The 24,139-nt window shown below is 42.1% G+C and overlaps 1 protein-coding gene across 1 annotated transcript in view; it reads left to right on the forward strand.

The window, feature by feature from the left end:
* Positions 1-24,139, forward strand: part of esamb (endothelial cell adhesion molecule b) — a 52,451-nt gene that overhangs the window by 2,537 nt on the left and 25,775 nt on the right. Inside the window, exon 2 of the mRNA XM_061218271.1 lies at positions 901-1,531. Within this exon, the coding sequence (XP_061074255.1) occupies positions 1,465-1,531 (67 nt within the window). The 5' untranslated portion in view covers positions 901-1,464. The remainder of the gene's footprint in view (positions 1-900; positions 1,532-24,139) is intronic.

The following is a 24,139-nucleotide window of genomic DNA, read 5'->3' on the forward strand; positions in this document are numbered from 1 at the left end:
TGTGTGTGTAGTACATCAGAGATGAGAAATTGGACTTGTTGTAAATGTTTTATGGGCTTAATAACCTTTTTTTAAAATCCAGGTACAAGTCTAGACTCAAATATGAATCATTTATTATTTTGCTCGAATGTTATTTCTTTCGCTGACATTTTAAATATGATGCTATTCCTTGCTGAGAGCTCTTTTGCTATCTTTACTTGCAGCAAGTTTCCATATCTCTAAATCTCTAAAGCAATCACTTTCCATGCCCTCTCATTTCGAAAATTCAGGATTACGAACTGAGACTTGAGCAAGCTCATCCACCACCAGTAATTGAGCAGATTTGCTGTATTAACTTCAGATGTGTTTCTATGGCAACTGGTCAGACGTAAATTGGAGTTAGAGATGTATTCACCTCTGCCTGGGTGTGCTCAACACGCCACACTGTTGGTACAGTACAGTACATGGAGCCACAGGACTACTGACAGGCAACCATAGTGTCTATAATGAGCAATATTATTTCACATCCTGGTGTGGGCAGGACAATTCATGTCATGTGCATTTTTTCCTTGGTAAACCTTACAAAATGTTCCATAAACTATAGATAAGGTCATAATGTCTAGATAAGGCTATCTGAATCTTTCAAAGTGGTAAGGAATGACTGCTTAGCTGGCTACACTCTCTCTAGTAGCGTAATGCAGTTTCTTATTGTTCAGTTTAGCAAATGACGCAGGTTAGCCTATTCATTGTGCATGATCAGCCCCTGAACATATTGTACCGTGTAGGCTATAGCCTACATCAATTTATCTAGAAGTAGCCTACCGGCAAATAAAGTATAATTGCATTTGCGTTGAACGGTATGGTGTTCCCTTCTGTTTCCCTGCCAGAAAAGTTTACATTGTGTTTATATTGTTTCCAAAGCCCGAATCTGCAACAACCCGCTGCGCTGAGGAAGGAGCCCGGAACACCGACAGCCCGGAACACCTGTCGAAACTGTGGGCGTGCCTACGGTCACAGCGGTCGTAGCTTCTGCTCACAGGTGCAGGGGGAAGGGCGTCTACTCCACCGTCGCGCAGCCGGAACATTCAGCGATGTTTAGTCTTGGCACAGTTATGCTTTTGTGGGATGAAGTGCTACAAAATCTGGAAGCGACAGAAACAGAGGGACATAAAAACTCCAGAACAAGCAGAACATCGCGCCTCTTTGCCTAAGCGTGTTCATCGGGACAACCGTATCGTGCGCTGTGCAAATGTCAGCTCACAGTTGCGCGTCGGCACCAAACCGGAGACGATTACACAACCCAATTATATTCGTCCACATTTCCGTTTTCTTCTTACGTATTTTCTTCAGAGTTTTGTCTTTTGGGACTGACTTGTGAGATTGCACCTGGCGAAAGGACAATCGCGTGGAAATAACGGAATTGTGTTGGACGATTGTACTTCTGAGTCAGCCGGTCGGGCGAGAGAACAGACTGCATGTCGGGCGATGGAGATGCTGACTTCTTGGAAACTTAGCGCCTTGCTGTCATTGATGCTGATTTGGGCTTTTACAGGTAGGTGGTGCGATTATTACTGTTGGGAAGGTATTGTAGATGAAGGACGCTCAGTGATTTTATCTCAAGCCGTTTTTGGCAAGTGCACTGTGGCTACGTGAGCTGTACTTCTTTTCTGTTAATCTAACCCAGTATTAAAAATCACCGCTGACGAAACACAATAGCTCCTTTATTTAGATATCTTCATGAATGTTGTGGGGGAATCGGTGAGTGAGAAAGCGAGGGGGGTATTCCCCTGGTTAAAAATACTTAACTTTATCCCACGAGGCAACGGAAATGTTAAAGTTGCAAAAGATTACTGAGAGCGGATTTTCGGCTGGATTTGAGCATAACACCTGTTCTTTCCTGGATGTGAAATGAGCTACGGTGTATTTCCCATGAAAGGCTTCAATAATACGCTGTGTGTGTGTCGTCAATGGAACGGATTGTTTTCTCAAACTAATTGCACTAGAATTGTGGAGGTAACAAGGTTTTGTTAAAACTGATGTGTGTGGCTTGATTGTGTTTACAGGTTACACTTGAGGTCGTGTATACCGATTTGATTCTAGAAAAACTGTATTCTGGGGAAAGCGACAGGCAAATTCTGAAATTACTTATTTTAGACTACTCTTTCTTTGATGAATTTTCTATTTATTTCTGACATGTACATAATTCCTTAACTTGAGGAGAAGTAAATACGCCCATGTAGTAATATAATAACAGACTGAAATACAATAATATATGAGTTTCACATAGCTTTCTTTATTCCCATACATATTTCCTTTGGGCAGGCACTGATGCACACAATCTATCAAAGTTGCTAATCTAAGGACCACTCAATCATGGGGTGTTTACATATGTGCCTGCGTGGAATTAGAATATAAATCCAAAGTTATAGCTCAGTGCCCATTCTGAGAATTCTCAGAGTGCATCTCAACACTGTTCCAGCAGTGAGGAATTTAACATTAATCAATGCCAACAATGACCTTTCAGATACTCTCTCAAGAGCAGTGGAGGGGCTGTTTCCTGTAAAACCGAAGGAACCAGAGCAATGATACTGCAGTCACCTAAATGTTATTCAACAAAATCAGTTCATAAGACTGCTTAACAGAACAACTCCATAATTCTGAGCTTCCCTTTTTATTTCCTGTGGCAAATGAAACCATTGTTTTCTAATCTACTACATATCTGGCAGCAGCATGGTGGATTGAGGCTCATTTGATACCTTGTATCCTTGATGATGCGAAGCCATATAGCCAACAAATGTGTTCCATACTGTATCAGCATAATTTACAACGGATATGCAACAAAATATTGAACATGACTACTTTCATTTACTTAGCACTGCTGTGTGCCAAACTTTATGGTGCCCTGAAATGGGGAGACTGTTTAAACACTGCTGTAATTTCCTATTATTAAAATGTGCTTAAAGTGACAATATGCACTTTAAGCAAGTGTGATTTTTTTAAATTACACATCTCAAATGGTGGAGTACAGAGGCAAATAAATCATGGGTCTTTGTCCCAAATATTATTGAGGGCACTGTATTTTGACACCTTTATCAGATATGTAGTATCATCATGCAATTTAAATTTTCAACATTTTTGTTAACACATGCATATACACTCAATGAGCACTTTATTAGGTAGACTTGTACACCAGCTTGTTAGTGCAAATATTTAGTAAGTCAATCATGTGGCAGCAACTAAATGCATACAAGCATGCACGCGTGCTCAAGAGTTTCAGCTTTTGTTCAGACCAAATGTCAGAATGGGGAAGAAATGTGATCTAAGTGACTTTGACCGTGGAATGATTGTTGTTGCCAGACAGGGTGGTTTGAGTATCTCAGAAACTGCTTGTCTCGTGGGATTGTCATGCACCACAGTCTCTGCAGAGTGCGCAGATCATCCACATGATCATGGTATGTGATTTTGTTTATCAAGCGGAAGCTGCCTGGCTGTACAGCTTATGAACACCCAAAAGAAAGAAATGAGGTTTTCTTCTCCAGAATCATTTCACTTGGCCTATGCAATAGGTTCACTACCATAGTAGGTGTGGTTACAGAGGTGGAAATAAAGCCCTGTCGTACAGGGCTATATCAGAACAAATATAGTCCCACCAACCACACACCAATCAAAACGGCTTTATTCTATTTAAGCTATTCACGCTGTGCATTTACCCAAATACTTTCAATCAAAGTTACATGAATAAATTCAATATTTTAATATATATATATATATATATATATATATATATATATATATATATATATATATATATAAAATACATGAAGTATAATTTACAAACAGATTTCAAATAAAAGTATCCAAAAATGCAACTAGAAGTGCAAATTGTGAGTTTTTTTATGCAAAAGTAGCTATTCATTGTTGTCTAAACATCATTTAGTGTATATTTCGATTTTGAAATAAATCTTTTTGGGTTGCTGGAAGTAAGTAAGGGTTGCTTTGAAACTTCAGGGAAATATTTTAGTTGATCAACTGCTTCATTTACACAGTAGCTCTGAAAAGTGTAATTTGAGAATACTTGGTATGTGATATCAAAGCATTCTTTCAGTTTATGAATTTCAGAGACTGGCCCTACAGCTTCATGTAAGGCACCTGTTAAGCCTCGGATTCACACGTTTACAGTAGGGATAACTATGTTTCCAAGTATGAGCATACAATCCTGTCAAAGATGACTCATTATCTCAGAATAGCTAAGACGGAAAAAGTTGTACCCAGATGAGCACTGATTGGCAGATACAGTCAAACCTATCAAACGGTGCGTAGCCACAATGATCCACAGCTAGTCTGGGCACTGATTGGCAGATACAGTCAAACCTATCAAAGAGGTGCTCGTATACGCCGTTCCTCCGTGTGAACTCCGGGAAAGTGTCTTTGTTCAGTCTGATAAACAGGCGTACACGAGATGCAGTAAAGTGTAATTTGACTGAGCAATCCATCCATATTTCAAACTGGGATATCTTGTCGAGGTTTGCAGTGAGAATGGAGCTGTTCCCATCAGGCCTCATGGAGAAAGGCATTTTTTGTGTGTCTGATGCTGGAGAGAGAGCGGCCATTTTGTCTGCTCACAGAACAGGTTGCCAACTCTTCTTTGGAATGTGGCGGAAACCTGTGTGTGCAGCACTAAAGCACATTGTGGGTATGTGCAATATAACACACACAAGCACATAGGTAAACCACACATACGCATACACAGACGCATGAACATACACAAACACGAAGAACATGTAAATGCACACAGATCACACATACATGCACACACCTGTGGAAACGTGCGAACACCCACTTGCACAAACGCACACACACAGATGCACACGCACTTCATGCGATCTTCTAACATACTAAAAACCAGATTAACATCTTGGAGCACTGGCAGCAGCCTAAAACGTGTCACACAGTATAAACACGGAGCAGAAGTAAATTCTCTGGAGGTCCTGAGTTCACATGCAGGTTATTTGTTGAATTGTTTATGCAGCGAGTTTATATGAGAAATTCTGGTGATGGATGAGGCCAGTTTGGCAGTGCCTCTCTCATTCCATTCCAGTCAGACATGCTTACACTCCCCACACGGTACCAGGTGCAGGTCTGCTGTGGTTCGCAGGTGTAGGAGACGGACCCGAGGGCAAAGATGGCGTGAATTATTCCAAGATACTCATGTAGTATGATGCGTATAGCATGTTCAATTTATGTCTGCCACCATTGTATCTCGTCCCTCATCTGCTCAGCAGTCCTCATGCCAAGTAGAGCGTGACCTACACTTGAGTTTTCAATATATTTTCTCCTGAACAATTTTTTTCCCATTTATTTGTTTCCTTTGCAGTACCTTAACATCCATTGCACTGCCTCCCCCCCCGTCCTCTGAATTCAACAGGGAGGACACTGAGATTGCAGCACATGAAATTTACAGCTTTCTTAGCTTATCTAAAATTATTCGATAAAGTAGTATATCGCGGACCAGTTTCTTATCTGAGTGGTTCTATGTGTGTGTGTGCGCGCGCGCACGTGTGTGCTTGTGTGTGATTGTGTTTTGACTGACAACACTGCAGATATTCTTTGATGGTTTCCGTGTAGTTATTAAAGATAAATAAATAAAAGTAAATGTCAGAGATGTCATTCTCACAGCAGCGATATGAGCAGCGAGCAGGCTAATCTGCCCTGCTGTTGAAATCAGAAGCTGGTGGTACTCCACTGAATTGCCTTTGTACCTTGTCCTTGCTTTAAAACAAGGCTGGCAGCTCTCTCTCTTTCTTTCTCTCTCTCTCTCTCTCTCTCGCTCTCTCCCTCCCTCTCTCTCTCTCTCTCTCTCTCTCTCTCTGTCTCTCTGACTCTCTGACTGGAGTACAATGAAAGTTCTTTTAGGGATACAGTAGATGGCAAAGAGGTAGTTTTTCCACCTCAGTAGTATTTTTAAGACATTAAATTAAGTAATTAAAAATGTATTCAACTTATTCATTCAGGGATAGTGTCTTCATGTCCTGCTACATGACATGGGCTGATACCTTACACAGAAATTGCCCTGGTCCTGGAAGTGTGTTAGAAATAAAAATGGTGGGTATACTGTATGTGTAATCTACATTACACACTTTCTATTGACATTCCCGCCTGTCAAGTTGAGCACTCTTGCTGTTCTATATACTGCACTGGTGACTGGCTAAATGTAGTTGTGCAGTGATTGAAAATGTAATATGATTTTTGAACGTAGCCAAGGGAATGTATATTTTAAGGAAAGGTCACTGAAAATGTGCATGCACTTTAAGTGGGTTGTGGGCTCTGAGCCTTTGGGAGTTCCTGCTCCAAAAACACATCCCAGTCATTCCTCTCAAAGGGGTGTTTACGTCGTGTGCTTATCTCTTATGTAGGCTATTTACTCGCAGGTTCACGACTCGTATATTCCCTGCATGTAGACCACACCTAAGGACAGAGTGTAATCTTATAGCAGCTTACAAGGGAAAGAGAAGATGATTCGTTTCCATTCATATTCTATATTCTTCTGAGCAAAGTCGATGAAAACGTGCCCCACCTGTCGTTTTGCGGAAATATATTGTTTCCAATCTGAACTATTTTTTTTTTTTAATAGTGTAAGCCGTTTATAAGACAGTGGTGCATCGCACTGAATGTTCTGCCACGTCTTTTGCAAAGTATTTTGGTTACATCAACAAAAGCCATTCCGGAATTTTAAAATTGTAGTCCTATTACAAAGTAATCGGCATTTATTGCACCATGGACCATAATTTCCCTTTGCTCACGATATGGTGTTTGTTCCTGATTACAGATTCATTAGTGCAGGCTGTACCACGGCCGTTTATTTGCTTTGTCAGAGTGATTCTTTCCCTGTAGCACCGATAGCCGCCTGCTAATATCGCGTTCCCTTTTTTTCCACCCTCCCGGGAGAAATTCGCTGTGAGGTAGTGCTGTAAACGAGAGCACACCGGCAGGGCGGACAGGCGCCTATGCCGTTGAGACCATTTAATTTGCCCAGTGCCCCTGTTACCACAGCAGAAGCGAACAGAGAGGCGAGGTAGTCTAATGAGCGTGAAAACGGCGCTCAAGCAATCAAAAACCGTCATCTGACGGAAATGTTGCTGACGCACCTCGGGAAGTTAATTGCGTCGAGAAAAACAACTTGTACAAAACTTCATGTTATAAATTCAAACCTTTTAATTTTTTGGTCTTCAAAAGGCAGGAATCGTACGTAATAAAGATTGCATAAGTAGCACCGCATAGTAGTAGTACATATTATCTTGTTATAAAGAGTTTACGTTTCGTTAATCGCTGTTTTTATTTTTAAGTTTTGATATACTATACATGTAGGTGTTGCTTTTTCCCTTTACAGTCACAGTCTAGCAGAATCGTTTGCTGTACTTACCAAGTGTGTGATCAGCAACGGTTAATGAAGCATTGACATTGAAATGTTCCCTGATTCCAGGCTATGATCTTTAAGGCACTTGTCCATCAAACAAGAGTTTAAAGTGAAAAATTCAACCTACACCTAGGGATTGGAAACTAGACACCTTTTACCTCTGATTAATCTATTGCTGCCTTTTTACCACTCATCTCATTAAGATTAGAATAATCCTTTAATTGGTGTAAAGAAAAATATTGGCCTAACACTTCCAAAAGGTGAAGGCTGTGTATAAATGGTGCTTCACAGGTGCTCGTTAGAGGTCATATTTATTTGTGAAGGTTACTTCCTGAAAGCCAAGCTGTGTTTACAAGCTTTTGGGTCATTCCATGAAAAATATGTGGTAGGCAACCACTCCAATATTGCTTGAACGTTGTGTAAATGTCGTTGTGGCTCTTAAAAAAAGGGGAACCTTTATTCTCTTTGAAATGATCAAAACGTGCCAAGACTATTAAGTAGGCCTATTATACCTTTTAAAGGACATAACATTTCAGTTTCATCAGAAACTTTCCACCTTACCAACTACTTCTTTGAATATGCCACAGTCTTTGATCATTTTCTAGCCAGACCCAAATTAGGCATTTTATAATTTTGGAAGACATTTGTTATTTCACATTTTTCTTGTGGCTGACCTTGACCAAAATATCTTCTAGTCTTTAGTCTTCGAAGTTTGGAAGTCATACACCAAGTGGAGCTGATGTAGTAAGCCATCAAATATTTAAAAAGAAGGCAAGCATCATTTCTGAATGACCATACCTTTTTTCTGAGTGGTATTGTGAAAAGTGGAGAATCTGAAAGTAGACAGAGAATTGTGTCATTGTACACATTTTCAGATTTTTCCTTGCTTTAATGCTCCAAAATCGACACGGACCCCTTTTTTAAGAGCCAATATCTCTATTGAGACAAATCCAGTGAGACTAATGTTTTGCATGTTCTCTGTTAAATGTATGAGGAACATTTAGACAAACACACCGCCCCCTCCCACCCCACCCCCCACCCTCACATAATGACCCTTTTGCTTCACAAAATCCCCATGCTCAAACCAACATCTCCAGTTATGAATGCTGCAGGGCAATATTGTTAGTGTACATACCATTTGGTGGTTCTCCCATTTGTCCCATCGTCTCTGTGGACCAATTTGAGTAAAATAAGGGGTCATGGGTAGTTTATGGCGTCAGTGCTTATATAGGCCAGCGCTTTAGGTTGGCTTGGGCCACCCGTGATTTCAGAGTCCCACCCAAGTCTTCGCTCTCCCAATTCATCACCATGGAAACCCTGTTCTCTCTGTCCCCAGAAAAGGGTTTTGTGATGAATTAGGAAACATGCCCAGTGACGGTCTGTGTGGCAGAGCCCGGAGATGTCACATCTGCTGCTGACGATGACATCACCCCTGTAACTTCAGTAGAAGTGCATTTAGTTCCCGTGGCTGGAGATTTTCTGTAGGCGCATGTGCTACTAGTATCTCTTGTTTTACTATGCAGTCTGCCAGGGCTGTGGTTCGAAACTCACAGCAAAGCCACCCATTACAGTGGCTGGGGTATCTGGCCAGGGTGACAAAATGGCAGTTAGGGCTGGTGAATGGGTAAGACTTAGCCTCCACACAGGCTGTAGTGTCCGACATGTTCTGCAGTTTGTTCCAATGACCTTGGTTTGCACATTTGGAACGTTGCTTATAAAAGACGGTAAAAGCTTCTGCTAAATAAAAAGTAATGTACTGTGTCGTTGTGAAAGACTGGCAGGAGCTCAAGGAATGCAGTCATTGACTAGAAGAGATCACTAGGAAGCAAAAATAGCCCATGAGAATTAGACACTGGCAGTTTTACAGATGATGATGATAATGATTATTATTATTAAATGAATTGTCTTGTTGCTGAATTGTCCAGTTCACAACTGCAGCCTGTGTCTTGTCGGTGTTTATTTGTCTGGGAATATTAATTTGGTAAAAGTATATTAATTGTGGCTAACGGCAGTGTAACAATATTGTGCATTTCTAAATGTTACACAGAAGCCACATGGTTCTCATGCAAACTGCACAACTGTTAAATGTAAAATACTAGGTTGATTGTCATGCAACCTCATGTTGTTACTTACTTTCTCCATAGGTAAGACCTCAAGTAATTGTTTGATGTGATCATTGTAGCCATTATTACCTGAATGTGATGTAGCAGTTTGTATCTTGGAACCAAGATGTAAAATTTAGCATTTGGCAAAACAAAATCAGCCTTGGGCTTCTCTTTGATTAGAAAGTACTGATAGACAGCGGGATTTTGGTTCTGTAGGCTCTGTCGCCGGGGCGAAATCCGCCTCTAATCCTGAAGATCTCCGTCGCCCCCCCCCCCCTTAATGCGGCGTTGTCTTAGAGTGTCTGTCAGACTGTCAGACCACGGCCTGACCTTGGGACTGCAGCCAAGTGCTGAAGAATTAATGCGCCCAGTGCTCAGGTGGGCCAGGGCAGAGCCGCCATTTTGAATTCATGAATCACGGTGCTTTATTCAGCAGTTGTGTTCAATAATACATTTAAATGACGGGACTGACTTGTAATTAAGAGCCTGGAGGATTATGCGCTGCTAGGGCTATGTTTCTGAAACACGTATTTTAAGTTGAATGTTGTCTTAAATCATATTTTTTGTTTCCTTCTTCCACCGAGAGCAATGTCCTTTGGGAAAGTAAGCAGCATCTTAACTTTTGTATGAATAACCAACAATAGTTTTCCCTCCTTCTGCAGCTTCGGTATTTTCTTAATTTCCTGTTTTATTCAAAAAGCATAAATTACCTAATTTATAAAGTAATAGTGCCATAGCTTCCAGTATCTTTCAACAAATAATTTGATTCTGTTGAGAAACAATTACAAAAACAATTCAGCAACATACAGAAGGTCTTTGAAGGAAGTCCAAGTTGATCCTCAGCAAAAAAAAATTATATTGATTATGTAACCTTTTAATAATTTGTATTTTTACCTATAAGATAAAACAAATCTTTGGTTTGGTTTGTACGCCATATTTATATTGTGCTGAACATCATGTCTTGAGATATTGACCACACTGTTTAGACCTGCTTGCAAATGGCTGCAGTAAATGGCCACTGAATTGCAGCCTGTTGCAGGTGTTGGATAAAGCAGTCAACAATAATGTCATTGAGACGAGAGTCCTCAAGCCACCGGGTGTGTTTTACGAGAAATGAAAAGGTTTGGGACTCCCAGCCGACAGTACCTCAGTACGTTGGGCTCCGTTTGCGCTGAGGCACCTGCGTGGATTAACAATAAGGCTGAAACCAGAGCATGTGAAGCAGAGTCTCTGTGACTAATCTGTGCGCCGCGGCTACTGCATAATGATTCTCTGTTTCAAGTCTATTCCGGCTAACGCCGCGGCCATAAATATGTGGAAATGGAAAGGGCGTTCAATAAAGAAACATGTTTTACTGGGTAAAGATATTCATAAAAACCCACTAATGTGCCTTTCACCGTGGGACGCTGCTTCCCACTTGAGCGGTGCGATGCAGTTAATGCCGAGTTCGATCGCAGAATCGCCAGTGTCTCGCACACAGAGATCATTAGGAGGGACATGTTCAGCCGGCGAGAGCAATTATAGCCACCCCCCTGTGCTGCGTAGGCACGACGGTGAATATATATGTATTCTATCTCATTAGTCCTCTGTCGTTGGTTGTCATGGTGAACTGCCAATCAAAGTTTCACTTGTTACCTCAAGGAAAAAAGATGAGGATGAAACAGTTTCACACGAGGGAGTTTTCACCATTGCTTTGCGATACCGGAACCTTCTGTCAACTACTCTATCCCTGCAGGCTTGCCGTCAGAAACGTTTTTCGTGCAGTCAGAATTGATTGGTTGCATGTGGTCGCTGTTGGGGTCCCAGCTTTCCCCCAGCATAGCTAGTTGGTCTCCCACATGGTCCTAAATGCTATTTTCTCACACAGGAAAAAGAGCATCCTCAATTTCAAAAATCCTCCCTGAACTTGCATGGTCTCTTATTTGTCACTATGGCAATGGATCCACTCAGGGGTGATAACTTGGAGGAGTACATCCACTACTGCAAAAAACAAATAAGTCTAACAACTATTTACACTTAATCTTATTTCTATTACTTTTTTATCAAAAATAGAAAAGAATTGCCAATGAGGTGAGACAGTTTTACTAATTTCAAGATTCGCCCATGGGTAAGAAAAACCATTTGTCAAGCAAACCATAACGTAAAACTAGCTAATATTTTGCACTTCGGGGAAAAAAAAAAGAATAAGATTTTAAGTATCATTTCAGACAAAACCACTTGTTAAGATGGTTGTTTTTGAAGATGCTCCAGTGCTATGCCGACAGGCTGCGGGTAGAGGTGGTGGCTTGTTCAGACGGCGTCCATTTTGCCGGCGGGTTTCTGCTAGGAGGGGTGCCGCAGCAGTGCCCTAATTGCAGCGGGAGCCGGGGGGAGAGGGCTCTCGGGCAGCGGGGGGTCAGCTGTGAGTAACACACAGCTCAGCTCACGGGCTTTAATGGGGTCACCACTGCACTTCCAGGAGCCGCCGTCTGCCTCCACCACTTATTATGATAACAAGATTTTCAGTCTCCCGGGGTCAGGGGTCGCTGTATCGGTGGAGCCGGCGTCGCCATTGCGCCAGATTACAGCCGTGCTTCTGCCCCGTCACATTGATTTAGCGTTTTTGCGTTATTAGGCACAGTGCTGTGGGGGAGAGATAACTCGATTAGCCTATTTTTGGTCTGCCTTGCCTCCCAAGTCTCTTGAGAATAGTTGCATCCAGTTAGCTGGAACTTACTGGACAAAAACATATGTGTTTGTGTTTTTGTTCAGATGAGTGGTCTTCATTCCTGGTCCTGGAGAGACGCAGGCCGCGCTGGCTTTCGTTGTTACTCAGCACTTAACTGTGCGCTCAACCGCATTTGTTGATCAGTTAACTCATCTTGCCTGGTTTCTTGGCTCTGAATCGGTTGTTGATATTAAGGCGAAGACAAAAACCGGCACACCCTGCGGTTCTCCAGGACCAGGAATGAAGATCACTGGTCCAGATGTTCAACTGCCGTTTTTTGGTGTCCGATGTATAATAGTACAATAATACCCGGTCCGTTGCAGATAACGCGTCGTCTGATCAGGGCTGATGGGAAGAGCTTAACCACGGGGCTTTTTTTGCCTCCTGTGGCGGGCTGGCCTTTTGCCGATGTGCTTGTCACTGCGGTGTGCGAGTGGGAACCCAGGGTTCGGTTCTCAGCCGTATCGACTAAATTAGATCAGAAAGCTCATTCACAGGCGTTTAGGGAAAAAAGAACCAACTCATACGGATAATTAGACATTTGAGGAATGCAATGGGATTCTCTGGTTTCCAAAGTAGCTATTTTTATGCATTGAAATGTTGTTTGATCTGTCATTTACCCACTGGGCGACCAGTAGCCAGTAAGCAGAATGCTCAGTTTTTTTAATTCCGTCCAAATACATTTTATTTGTATCCTGCTTTTAACAGAGAGTCAGGGATGCTATAACAGTGGAAATTGGTGAATGAACAGTGGAAATTGGGGGCAAAAAAAAACTGGCCTGAACTTTTAATTGTTGTGGTAATTGCTCTCTGGTGGGAATAAAAACACTCAAACAGTGGTGAAAAAATACTCCCCAATGGGAAGAAATGAATAGGAGCCCATGCTACGGCAGCTGGCTCGGTGTGATGGTTAAAGATAGAATGAATGTGTAACAGAAATGTAATGAGGGCTCATCTAACAGAGCAAACAATAAAATGGCATGGGCATGTTAAGTACAAAGCTAGCTAAGTTCAATGGTAAATTAGAAATGTTGATCTGAGCGTGAGAATAGAGCTCCAACATTCCGCTTCTCTGTTGCTTTTGTGGGGCTGTCAGGTAGCAGCATTGAAACGATCTAGCTTTAACAGTGCTAAAATATTGTGTGCTAATATATTCACTGCATAGTCAAACTTCAGTGGGTACAGATTCCATGGATGTGGCCCCAGGATCTAACATCTCACCGAGCGCTTAATTAGGAACTTTTGTACTTTATTACACCTACTTATTCATGCGATTATCTAATCAGCCAATTGTGTGGCAGCAGTGCAATGCATATAATCATGTAGATACGGGTCAGCAGCTTGAGTTAATGTTCACATCAGCCATCAGAATGGAGAAAAAATTTGATCTAAGTGACTTTGACCGTGGAATGATTGTTGGTGGCAGACAGGGTAGTTTGAGTATCTCAGAAACTGCTGATCTCCTGGGATTTTCACACATTCTAGTCTTTAGTTTGCAAAGAACGGTGCAAACCCCCCCCCCCCCCCCCAAAAAAAAACAGTGAGCAGCAGTTCTGCAGACAGAAACGCCTTGTTAATGAGAGTGGTCAGAGAAGAAGCTGGTGAAAGCTGACAGGAAGGTAACAGTAACGCAAATAACCACACATTACAACAGTGGTATGCAGAAGGGCATCTCTGAACACACAACACATCAAAACTCGATAGGCTAGTCGAAAAATCGAATAAATACCTAATAAAGTGCTTGGTGAGTGTATATGTATATTTTAACTTTCTATCAGAAAGTTTTCATTTCGTCCAAGCCTGAAATTCCTCAAATGTGTCCACTTCATTTATTGCTCCAGTGACTGGAATTTATTTGTGCAAATTGCACATAGACCTGAGAGCCGATGAAGAAGAAAAAATGTTGAGTAATCACCCGTTCTTTTGGAGAGACGGTGGAATGTTAAAGTTTATGCTAAACAGGATCGCTTTGGATTAAGTCAGGATTTCAGGCAGTTTAGTTGTGCATGACTTTCATGTCTCTGGGGAAAATTTTGAAGACGCATTTTGCCAAGCCAACCCGTAACAAAAAAAAACTGTCCATGAATAAAACTTGTGGGTTTTGATTTTTCTTAGGGCTCTGGTGTGATATCACTCAATAACATCCCCTACCACAAAAAAAGTAGAATTTCGATTTGAGGTGAGTGCGGTTTGAATGAAAGTCCCTGTGATGCTTTGTGAGAATAAGATCAATGTTTGCTGTTTTTGTCTTTTTTTTGTCTTTTTTTAGAAAAAGTCAATGGTTGGAATGGAGAAAATAAGCGTTTTAGTTGTTGCCCCTTTCATATAGCTCCCAGTTTTTCAAAAGATGTTCTTTAACCTTGAATATTTTCTTCTCTCCCTAAGTTGAATTGTGTTGTGGATGTTGACACGTGAGGGGTGCCCACACACTGAAACTTAGCATGAGCCATCCAGCTGCCTCCTGGGCCAAAGAAACGCACTTAACCTGGAGGCCAGGTGTGAGCAGAGTCATTACAGAGTGAGAGCTTCAGAACAAATTTTTTTTGCGGCAGGTTTCTATAGTAGAGTGTGTGTGTGTGTGTGTGTACGTGTATGTGCGTTTGTGTGTGCGTTATGGACTATATATGTAACAGAACATATACAGGAGTCTTGTCAGCCAGGCCCACAGGCACTCATTATAGCTTTAACATCCATCTTTTCTCTGAGCATGTGCCTCCACTATCAGTTTTTCTCCCTATTGCCCTTCTGGCAGGTGTAGAAATGATTGCCTGAGGGTCAGGGTGAGAAAAGTGTAATGTCTCTTAGTGTGGAACCCAAAATTAACCCACCGTCAGTGGTGTGGTTTTTTTTTTCTTCTTCTTCTTCTTCTTCTTACTCTCCTCTAAAACATAAATCTTCCAAAATCGCGGTAATCTTCGGGTCGCCACGGCCTGCTACGCAGACGGTGGAACCGGTGTGAGGGAAGCTCATTTTCTTAACATTAATATAAAAACGGACAAGGTGCCTCAGAAAAATGACCTGTTCATTAGCCTGCACTGACTTGGACCCTAATTCAGCTGCAATGTTTTATTGAGCATTTGATTAAAATGCTGTCTGTGGCCCTCATACCGTGACCCGGCCTGTTGCTAGGACATGTTGGTGAAAGGTGTCTAAATAATTATGGGAATAAAGACCAGTACATTTGAACCCGTGGGAGTACCTTGAATCATAACCAATTCCTTCATGCTGGCCTGTCTGAAATATCAGGAAATGAAACATTTCTCATGTATTTATAATTCTGAAATTCAGATTCAGATTCAGACACAGTAAGAATTCCTCCCGTTGTGTTGAAAGTTGGCTGGAGATTTCAAGCTTGCACCTGGAACTGCATTCACAGGGTTAACTGGATTTTATTCAGTCTGGCACAGTGAAATTTGCCTTGGGTGTCTTCCCTGTAATACTAAACATAGTTGCATCCAGACATTTCAAAATGCAGGGAAATGGTCCTGGTTGGTCATTTGAACAGCTCAGGTCTCTATGCCATCTGACTGAATTATGTTTTCTGCTAACACTTTCTGCTAGTACTTAATTTTTGTATGTGAGTGTTTTTCTCTTAATTTCTCCTGCAGGGCAAATGAGGGTGGCAGGTTCTGAAATTAGCTGAATTTACATAAGTGAAAAAAACAAACCACTTGCATACATGTATAATTTAAAGGTTAGGATAATGTGAATCGCAGTTATAGGAAATAATTGCAGTGCAATGAGATGAGATGATGGGACACATAGAGACTATTTTTATGAACCCCTCTAGCTGCTGGGAAATGTATAGATCAAATTAAGCCTATCGGGTGCTGGCCGAACCGTAATGCCCCTAATAAGACTTACTTTACCAAGAGATTCCTAAGCTAAGGTGTGTGCTGTGAGCCTAATGGAAACATGGAAAAAACAAAAGGGCACGGGACACATCCACCATTTCCACAGGTGACTCACCCTTATTCTTGCCAAGGCCTGCCCAATCGCTCCAATCATCCTGTCATATCGCCCAATCGTCCTGCCTTCTGCGGCGGCGGGCTTTCGCGGGAGGTTGAAGTTTAATTATGATTGGGGAAAAAAATAAACAAAAGAAAAACCACGCAAAGCAAAATCCTCAGGCACGGATGAGGACCGTGTGATCCCACGTGCGTAGATCTTGCCTCTAAGTCTCTGACGACGTGCGGCAACACCAAACTGTCTCCCCTAAGCGGTATCAAACTGTCTTCATCAAAACCCATTTGATTTGCGTTTCTCCTTCCCCCAACATGAATTAGGAGGCCACTTAAATCACCTGTGGAATGGAGGTGTGTCCCGCTGCCTGACATCACAGCAGCAAGTGCCAAACAAAACTAAATAAAGGGGAAAACCAATGTGTGTGATTCCTTGGTTGGTTTTTGGGGAAACATCAAATGCGTCTCTTGAACTTAGTATATCTCAGTGAGCCTTATCAGGGGAATCTGCATGTGTAATGGCTAGATTTGACAAAAAATGGTGAAAATGTTTTCCAAATGTTAGCCATGCCCTCGCATTGCAAATCATTTATAGGCAACACTGACAGTCTTTCAGTACACCTGGGATTTCTTTTGAACATCCTACTTCCTTTAGGATGTAAGATATTGAAACCTGTATCATGAATGGCATCCACTGCATTCGTAACCAAATAATTGTGAAGTTAGCTATGCCATACAATAGGTTAATTTAATTAAACCTATTGTACGACATAACTGACTTTCCATAACTCCAGGAACTTGTTTCCTTTTTAAAATATATATGTACATATATAGTGAAGTTGTGAGTTATTAAATTTGTGCAGCTGAAGTAAAATAATTTTTTTGGCTTCTGTGGGAACCTGGCATGAGAAGATAAGCGAAGCACGTGTGAAGTTCTCCAGAAGCGAGACGGTTTAATTCACTATCGGCAGTGGCAGGTGAAGTCACATGCTTTCACAGTCCGCATGGCTGTAGGTGAACATCTTATCTCCATTATTTATTAGTGTGGGGGAAAACAGCCTCCCCTCATACCACTGACTCATATCCATACGCTTTGCGTAGCTCATAGAGTATATGATTGATATTTAGAAACCAGTTTTAGCCGCTGTTTTCTCCAGGTCGTTTGCTCTGTATCACATCAGCCAGAGCTCCAACCTGTGTTCCCAGCATTCAGCTGTTTTCTCTCCGCAGTCCAATGGCTGAGGCATACAAACATTGTTTAATAGAGTACGCTTAATGCGCAACTTGCAAAAGCACAGTACAGGACCTGGAGAGTTGCTCTTGCTCCATGTAATGCTCAGTTGATGTAAAAAGTCAGTCTCTTGGTGACACAGTTGGTAATGGTGTGTCACCCTATGACACATTGAGGATTTCTTTCCAGACCAGGTGGTGTCATGGTCCAGTGTCAAACATACTTTCCACGTTAATAACACAGGCTGGGTCGGTATTTGATTTGGTACTTTCTAAAGGGGGGGGGATTTTTTTTGTCATTGGATGTGAATGGAGTGATATGACTGGATCAGTGTGCTGTTTTTATCTGGCTCAAAGCTGGGATTAGGTCTTTCCAAAATAAGGCTTTCATTTCGTCCTGCTCTGACTTACCCCTCCATCAGTATTTTCACATTTGTGCTTTGTGTACAAGGATGGCTTGGATTTGATCTTAGCTCTATTGCACGTACTGGATTTTAACACTAATCTGCACACTGTGCTGTTTGAAGCATCCTTTTACATTCCGTTATGCCTACAGCCAAGTAAAAGCAAGCCTTGGTTTTTGTCTAATGTAAATCATTAACCAGGTACCTGCTGAATGGCCGAGTAATAATGTTAATAATTAGTGCTTTTAAGCATTACTGCTCTGATAATTTAACATCCTTTGTCCCTTGGGGATTGTAAAGGGTCTTGTCAACTCACTGGTCATTGAAGCATTATTGCCAGGTTTTCTGAAGAGCACTTTAGAACAAGGCCTGCTTCTAAAGGGCCACATTATAAGTAATCAACGGATGCATTTGTGGATGATTAGTTCGACATTACAAAATGTGAGTAAATGTATTTGAGGAGGCTTGTTTGCCATGGTGATAAATATACAAGATTTCAGCACAACCTGTTGATTAGTGTGTCCTCCCTTCTCTGCTGTGTTCATTGCAGTCTTGGCCTGCCTGGCCGAGCGGATGAAATCACTGTCAAAAACACATGCACGCAAAAAATAATATGAAGGTGAATTGCATTTTTTCGATAAATAGTGGTTTGTAATACAAATACAAAAGTACAGTCTCTGTGAATGGCCTTTCATTTTATGAGAATATGCATTCGTGTTACTGTTCACTGTACATTCTGATTGATAGATCTATAGGGGGGGAAAGTATGTGACATAAAACGATAAATAACAAAATAAATAGATAAAGTGACCCATGACATGCATTGTATCTGCCTTTGGATTTATGGAGCACATTTTGTCAGTGCAGTTGTATCTTTGATCCATATGCAGACTCGTGCACGGCCTCGTTGATTGCTGGCCCATCGAGCAATAGCGGCACCATCGTCTAATCCTATCGGTTAATAGAGTTGTCGGTGTGGAAGCAGTCGGATCACGGTTTAACAGGAACCGTGTACTCCATAATGGCCTCCTTATTATTAAAACATTTATTCACAATTTTTAGTAATGTTTTTTTAATTGGACATGAATACTTCATTCAGCATTTTGAAGTGAATTGTATTGTAAAAGTGTCTCCTCACTCAAAGACCATGCCTGATGTGTGCCGGCCTGCTGTAAGCAGAAGGCCAAGGTTTTTGTGTGGCGCCAAAGTAACACACCAGGACCTAATTTGGTGGTTCAGTGATTCAGACAATCCCAGTGTTGGGTTTGTGATCAGTCTGATTAAAAGAAAAATTGATTTTTGAAAAAATATAGAGTTTCCGCTCTGTCATGCACTGAATTGCGGTTTCTTGCGTTGCGCTTCATAGCTTTTCCAAACGGGCAGGTGATGGCCACCGTGAGTGAAAAGACATTGAGGGATGCAGTGCTATTTCACCCCTGTTTAGCCTGCTTTTCCCCTCAGCTATGAGCACTCAGATATTTTGTGTGTGCGGAGTGCTAAGGCCATACCACTTGGCCATACTGTACAAGGCTGACGTCCAGTCATGTTGAATAATGACCCTACATCCTCCTTTTTTTGATTGGGACCAGTTAGATCTAATGCCCTCAGAAGTCATTCCAATTAAGTTCTATGTGCCTATGTAGAGGTCACCGGAATACTCAGACTGAATCGGAGTTCGCAGATACAGTTTAAGGCTAGTCATAGACTAACTTCTATTTTGAATGGATATTTTCCATACAAAGCTCAATTTAGTCCAGGACTATGCTTGATGTTTGTCTGTGAAACCGGCTCTATATGTTCAGGAAGTGCCGGGATCTCCTTCAAGAATTTTGCATTAAGTAATTGTAAAAATTTTAAATTATCAGATTTTTGTTGGGACACGTGCAAAATTGTGATGCTGAACAGATTCTCATCAAGCGATCAAAGTCAGTTCCCCAGTGTGAAGCTACTACGGTGTGATCAATCATTTCAGGAATTAATGTGTCACTGGGCGAATAAAACGATTACAAGTCTTCCATTTACTTAGATCAATAGCCCTTTAAACGTGTGCGGATGGCTGTGCCGCTCTTTCACCTTTTGATCAATGGGAGAAAGGACGAGCAAAATTGATTCTTAAATCCATACCAAAGTGAGGACTGTTGGAAATGTGACACACGACACACACGGTGGACACAAACAGTGTGTACCAGGAGTGAATTGAGGGCTGCTTGCAGTTATAAGATCTCAGAGGAGGAGGTTCTTGGAGAGTGGACATGGTTGTTCACTGAAGAGCCAACTCTGACTTCCTGTTCTCCAGATCTCTGCTGTATCAATGGACTGTGCAAATCAGTTCGTCTGTTGTTACAAAAATGTGTTCGTTGTGACATCCTTTGACTGCTTGGTCAGAAAATACCGGACTCAAATCCTTTTCCAGAGGGAAGATAGGAAGGTAAAATGGAAAACCAGGGCCAATTAGACAAAATTGGACCAATTATTACATGACCCCAGGAACAGGGCAGTCAGGGGACCTCCTGAAACTCAGTGGTACTGAATCCATTTGTATTCTGGGTTGTTAGGTGGCTAAAGGGCTTCCCAGTTGTGTCCCAGCACCACCCACCCTCCACCCCATCTGTGGTTGTCATATCAACCCTGTGTGCAATTCCTGAATTCCAGCAAGCTCTTCATTGATATTAATTACATCTAAATGCTGAAAGTATGGTCACCTGCTAACTGCAACTAAACTATGTGATTAAGACAATGCAAATGGAAACAACCAGAACCTCCACATTTTGAAAAACTGTGTTTAAAAAACATAAAGGAGAACTTAGCACATATTTTCAATTCATATTCTGGGACTACGACATGGCAGCTGACAGTTTGTCTTTCATTCTGCAATGGCCTCATCACTCCAATGGCTTAATTACCTTTCAGGAAAAAAAATACACACAAGAGCCTTATTTCTCTTCTCTTTTACAGAACTGTAGATTTATATCCTGAATAAGCATTCTACAGAAGTCAGCGTTTATAAATTGCCAAAGGAATATGTGGGTAATGGGGTTGTATTGCCCAGCAAATTGAGGTCACCGCATTCCTGAAAGGTGTGTGTAGCCATCTGCTTTGTGGTGTGCGTGTGTGTGTGTGTGTGTGTGTGTGTGTGTGAGAGAGAGTAAGTGTGAGTGTGTTTATAGACACGCTTATCTCTCCTTTTTCATAATTGCTTTAGAAGGTATAGGCTATTAGGTTGTTTGCTTGCTGTCACAAAGATGTTCCTGAAATGGGATCAATGAATTTAAGGGGCAGACAGGCTTTGATTAAACAATGATTTTCTTCTCCAGTTAATCTGTGTGTGTCTTTGTGTGCGTTTGTGTGTGTGTGTGTGTGTGTGTGTGTGTGTGTGTGTGTGTGTGTGCGCGCGCGCATGTGTGTGTATGCGTGTGTCTGCGTGTGCGTCTGTGAAGCATTGATTTTTTTTTCCCCCTACATCTCCTCCCCTATAAAATATTAATTTATTCATTAATGAATCAATCAACAGTGTGTGGTACAATGTTGAAATGCAAATGGTGAACTTCCAGGATCACACCGAGGTTGGATGCCATACGTCTAAAACGTCACACATTGACAAATTTATAAACATATATGTATATTCTTGCTTCATGAGACCAACGAGCAACGTGACCAATATACATTAACTTACACATTCTGTAAGCACATTTAAGCTAAAAATGGACTGGAGTATATTGGTGAACCTGGTAATGTGGATATTGAATTTAATGTTGAGTTCCTGCCCCTCCTGCGGTTGCCTGTCTTTGGCTGAGTGCGTGCCGGGCCTGTCCTCTATCCTTCTCTCTCTCTGCCTCACCTCCCCGTGGCCTGACACTCCAAGATAAGCCCCCCGCGTTCCTCCGAAGCAATTCCACTGTTCGCCGATCGCTGATAATGCCATCGGAATTTATAAAGAAACGTCACTCTGCATGTCAATGGAGGGGCACTTCCAGCTCCCCGTTCACCAGGGTCTCGCCGCCGAGAGCCGGGGGAAGGACACGGTTTGGGCTCCGGAGAGGAATATCGAGAGCTAATGGTTTGAGGAGAAAGGGCAGGAGAAAAGCGAATATGGGGGTGGGGTGTTGCGTCCTGAAGGAGAAGCGCTCCCGCATTAAGGGCTTTCGAGCCACGGGTTGCAAAGTAAAAGGTTTTCCGCCGAGCAGCGCAGATTTATTTTGTTTTTATCTCAACGGTTTTTATTTTCGTGGCGCAGAACGCGATCTTTACGGCATCTTTAATTTATGTTGCTTTTTTCACGTCCGGCAGTTGAAGTAGCCGTTCTTAGCGGTGCTCGGGAAAAACGAGGAGAGGACATGCTGGATGTTAAAAATACATCTTCAAAATGTTTTGCTTTTTTTTTGTCTCAAAAACTCAAGAACTGGTTCAAATGAACCGTTTTAAACGCATATACATATATACATACTGAGAACAAGTAATGTTTAGCACCCTGGCTCTCATTAAAAGACACCGTGCTCCACATTTACTGAATGGCAGGGCTGCTACACTCATCCTGTAACAGGATCATGGTCCAGGCAGGAGAAAGAGAAATGAGCGTTTTACAGGGTAACATAATCCCCCCCTCCATTGTGTCCTCTGTGTACCGGCTCAGGAACAGAACCGTGAGTGATAACCTTCCACAAACGGAGGCTTTGTGTCCCAACTACAATCAGAAATGCGTACGCATACTCCAAATATACATTATGATAAATGTCTGCAGGTGAAAGACAGTACGCACATAAAGAACTGAACATGTAAAAGTATGCAAGCAGTTTACTGTGCACCGCGTGATTGAAAGTAGGTCAGCAAAGAGTCATCAGTGTGTAGAGGATTTATTAATTATTTGTCCGGGGTATGTACATACTTGTGAGTAAATGCATGTCTTTACATGTTTAAAGGCTACAGGAAAACATTACATTACTGCCTGAATGACTTACACACAACTTAGTTTTTTCAATTCATACTTAGCCATTCATACAGCTGGATATTTTAATGAAGCACCTTGCTCAAGTGTACAACAGCAGTGTCCTACCAGGAAATGAAACCTGCAACCTCTTGGTTCCTTCCCCATATATTTATATGTATATGTGTAGCTGATGCATGGTTCAGCCCTGGGTCTCTGTGTCTAGCCATATTTCTAAACTAGAAGAAACAGCAGCAACACAGTATGTGTCACCAATATCTCTTCTCCTACTCAGTCACATCACAAACACTGAAGAAGAATGGAGGTTAAAATACTATTTGAGCCCTGGATATTGGATATGGTGCAACTTTTGTATGGCTTGCGTTTTTGTATCTTTTTATTTCATTTCCTTAAAGTGGGTTTTCAATCCATTTCTGATACTATTTCAGGTCTGGAACATGTGAAGCTGTACAGTAAGCTCATTTTAATAATTACTACCGGCTCTTTTAGAGTACAATGAGAGCGTACAGACATCATGTAAAGAAGAGTAATGGATTGTGAAAGGGGTATCCGCCCACCCTCACTATGTTAACCTACCTTGGGCCTTGATGTGTAATGCAATTGTTTGTTGAGTTTTAGCAGAGTCCCCAGATTACGCTGTGTTCTAAGGGCCCTGAATCCACCGTGTCCCTGGCTCCACGCTCTTAAAGACAGCTTGGGAAGGTAATAGGATTAGGGTGTTGAAGAGACAGCTTAGCGACCTGGCCTTAGAAACAACACCCAATCCCTCATGTCCACAGAGTTGAGCTGGGTTCCTCAAGCGAGGGGCTGGGGAAGGGGGTTGTACAAAACAAGGGGCTTGGCAAAGGCACACCCCTCTTAATCTCAGCAGGGGCTAATCAATAAGGACACGGCTTAAACTTTCCCCACTCCGGACCAGTTGAGAGACCGCCTCTTCTCTGTGTTGCCATGACACCCTTCTTTCTCAGTGTGGTCAGTGAAACAACCAACAAAGAACACCACCCCCGCCACTCACACACACCCACACTTAAATGGGAAATGGTTGCCATTTATATTGCACCTTTATCTAAAGCGCTGTACAACTGATGCTTCTCATTCACCGCTTTACACACTAATTGGTGATCGGCTGCCATGCAAGGCACCAACCAGCTCGTCAGGAGCATTTGGGGGTAAGCTGTCTTGCTCAGGGACATTTCAACACACCCAGGGCCCGATCAAACTGGCAACCCTCTGCCTGCCAGACGACTGCGCTTACCGCCTGAGCCAATGTCGGCCAATGTTTAACTTCTTAAAGAAATACAAGCCCTGTAGCCCGTACAGTGCCGGTTCGAACGCTGGTTATGTTGACTTCATCCCCCGGAAGACAGGGTGGGTTATATTGGCCGGGCTTCCTCAG

This window comes from Conger conger, chromosome 13, assembly GCF_963514075.1.
Source record: "Conger conger chromosome 13, fConCon1.1, whole genome shotgun sequence".
NCBI classification, from domain to species: Eukaryota; Metazoa; Chordata; class Actinopteri; order Anguilliformes; family Congridae; genus Conger; species Conger conger.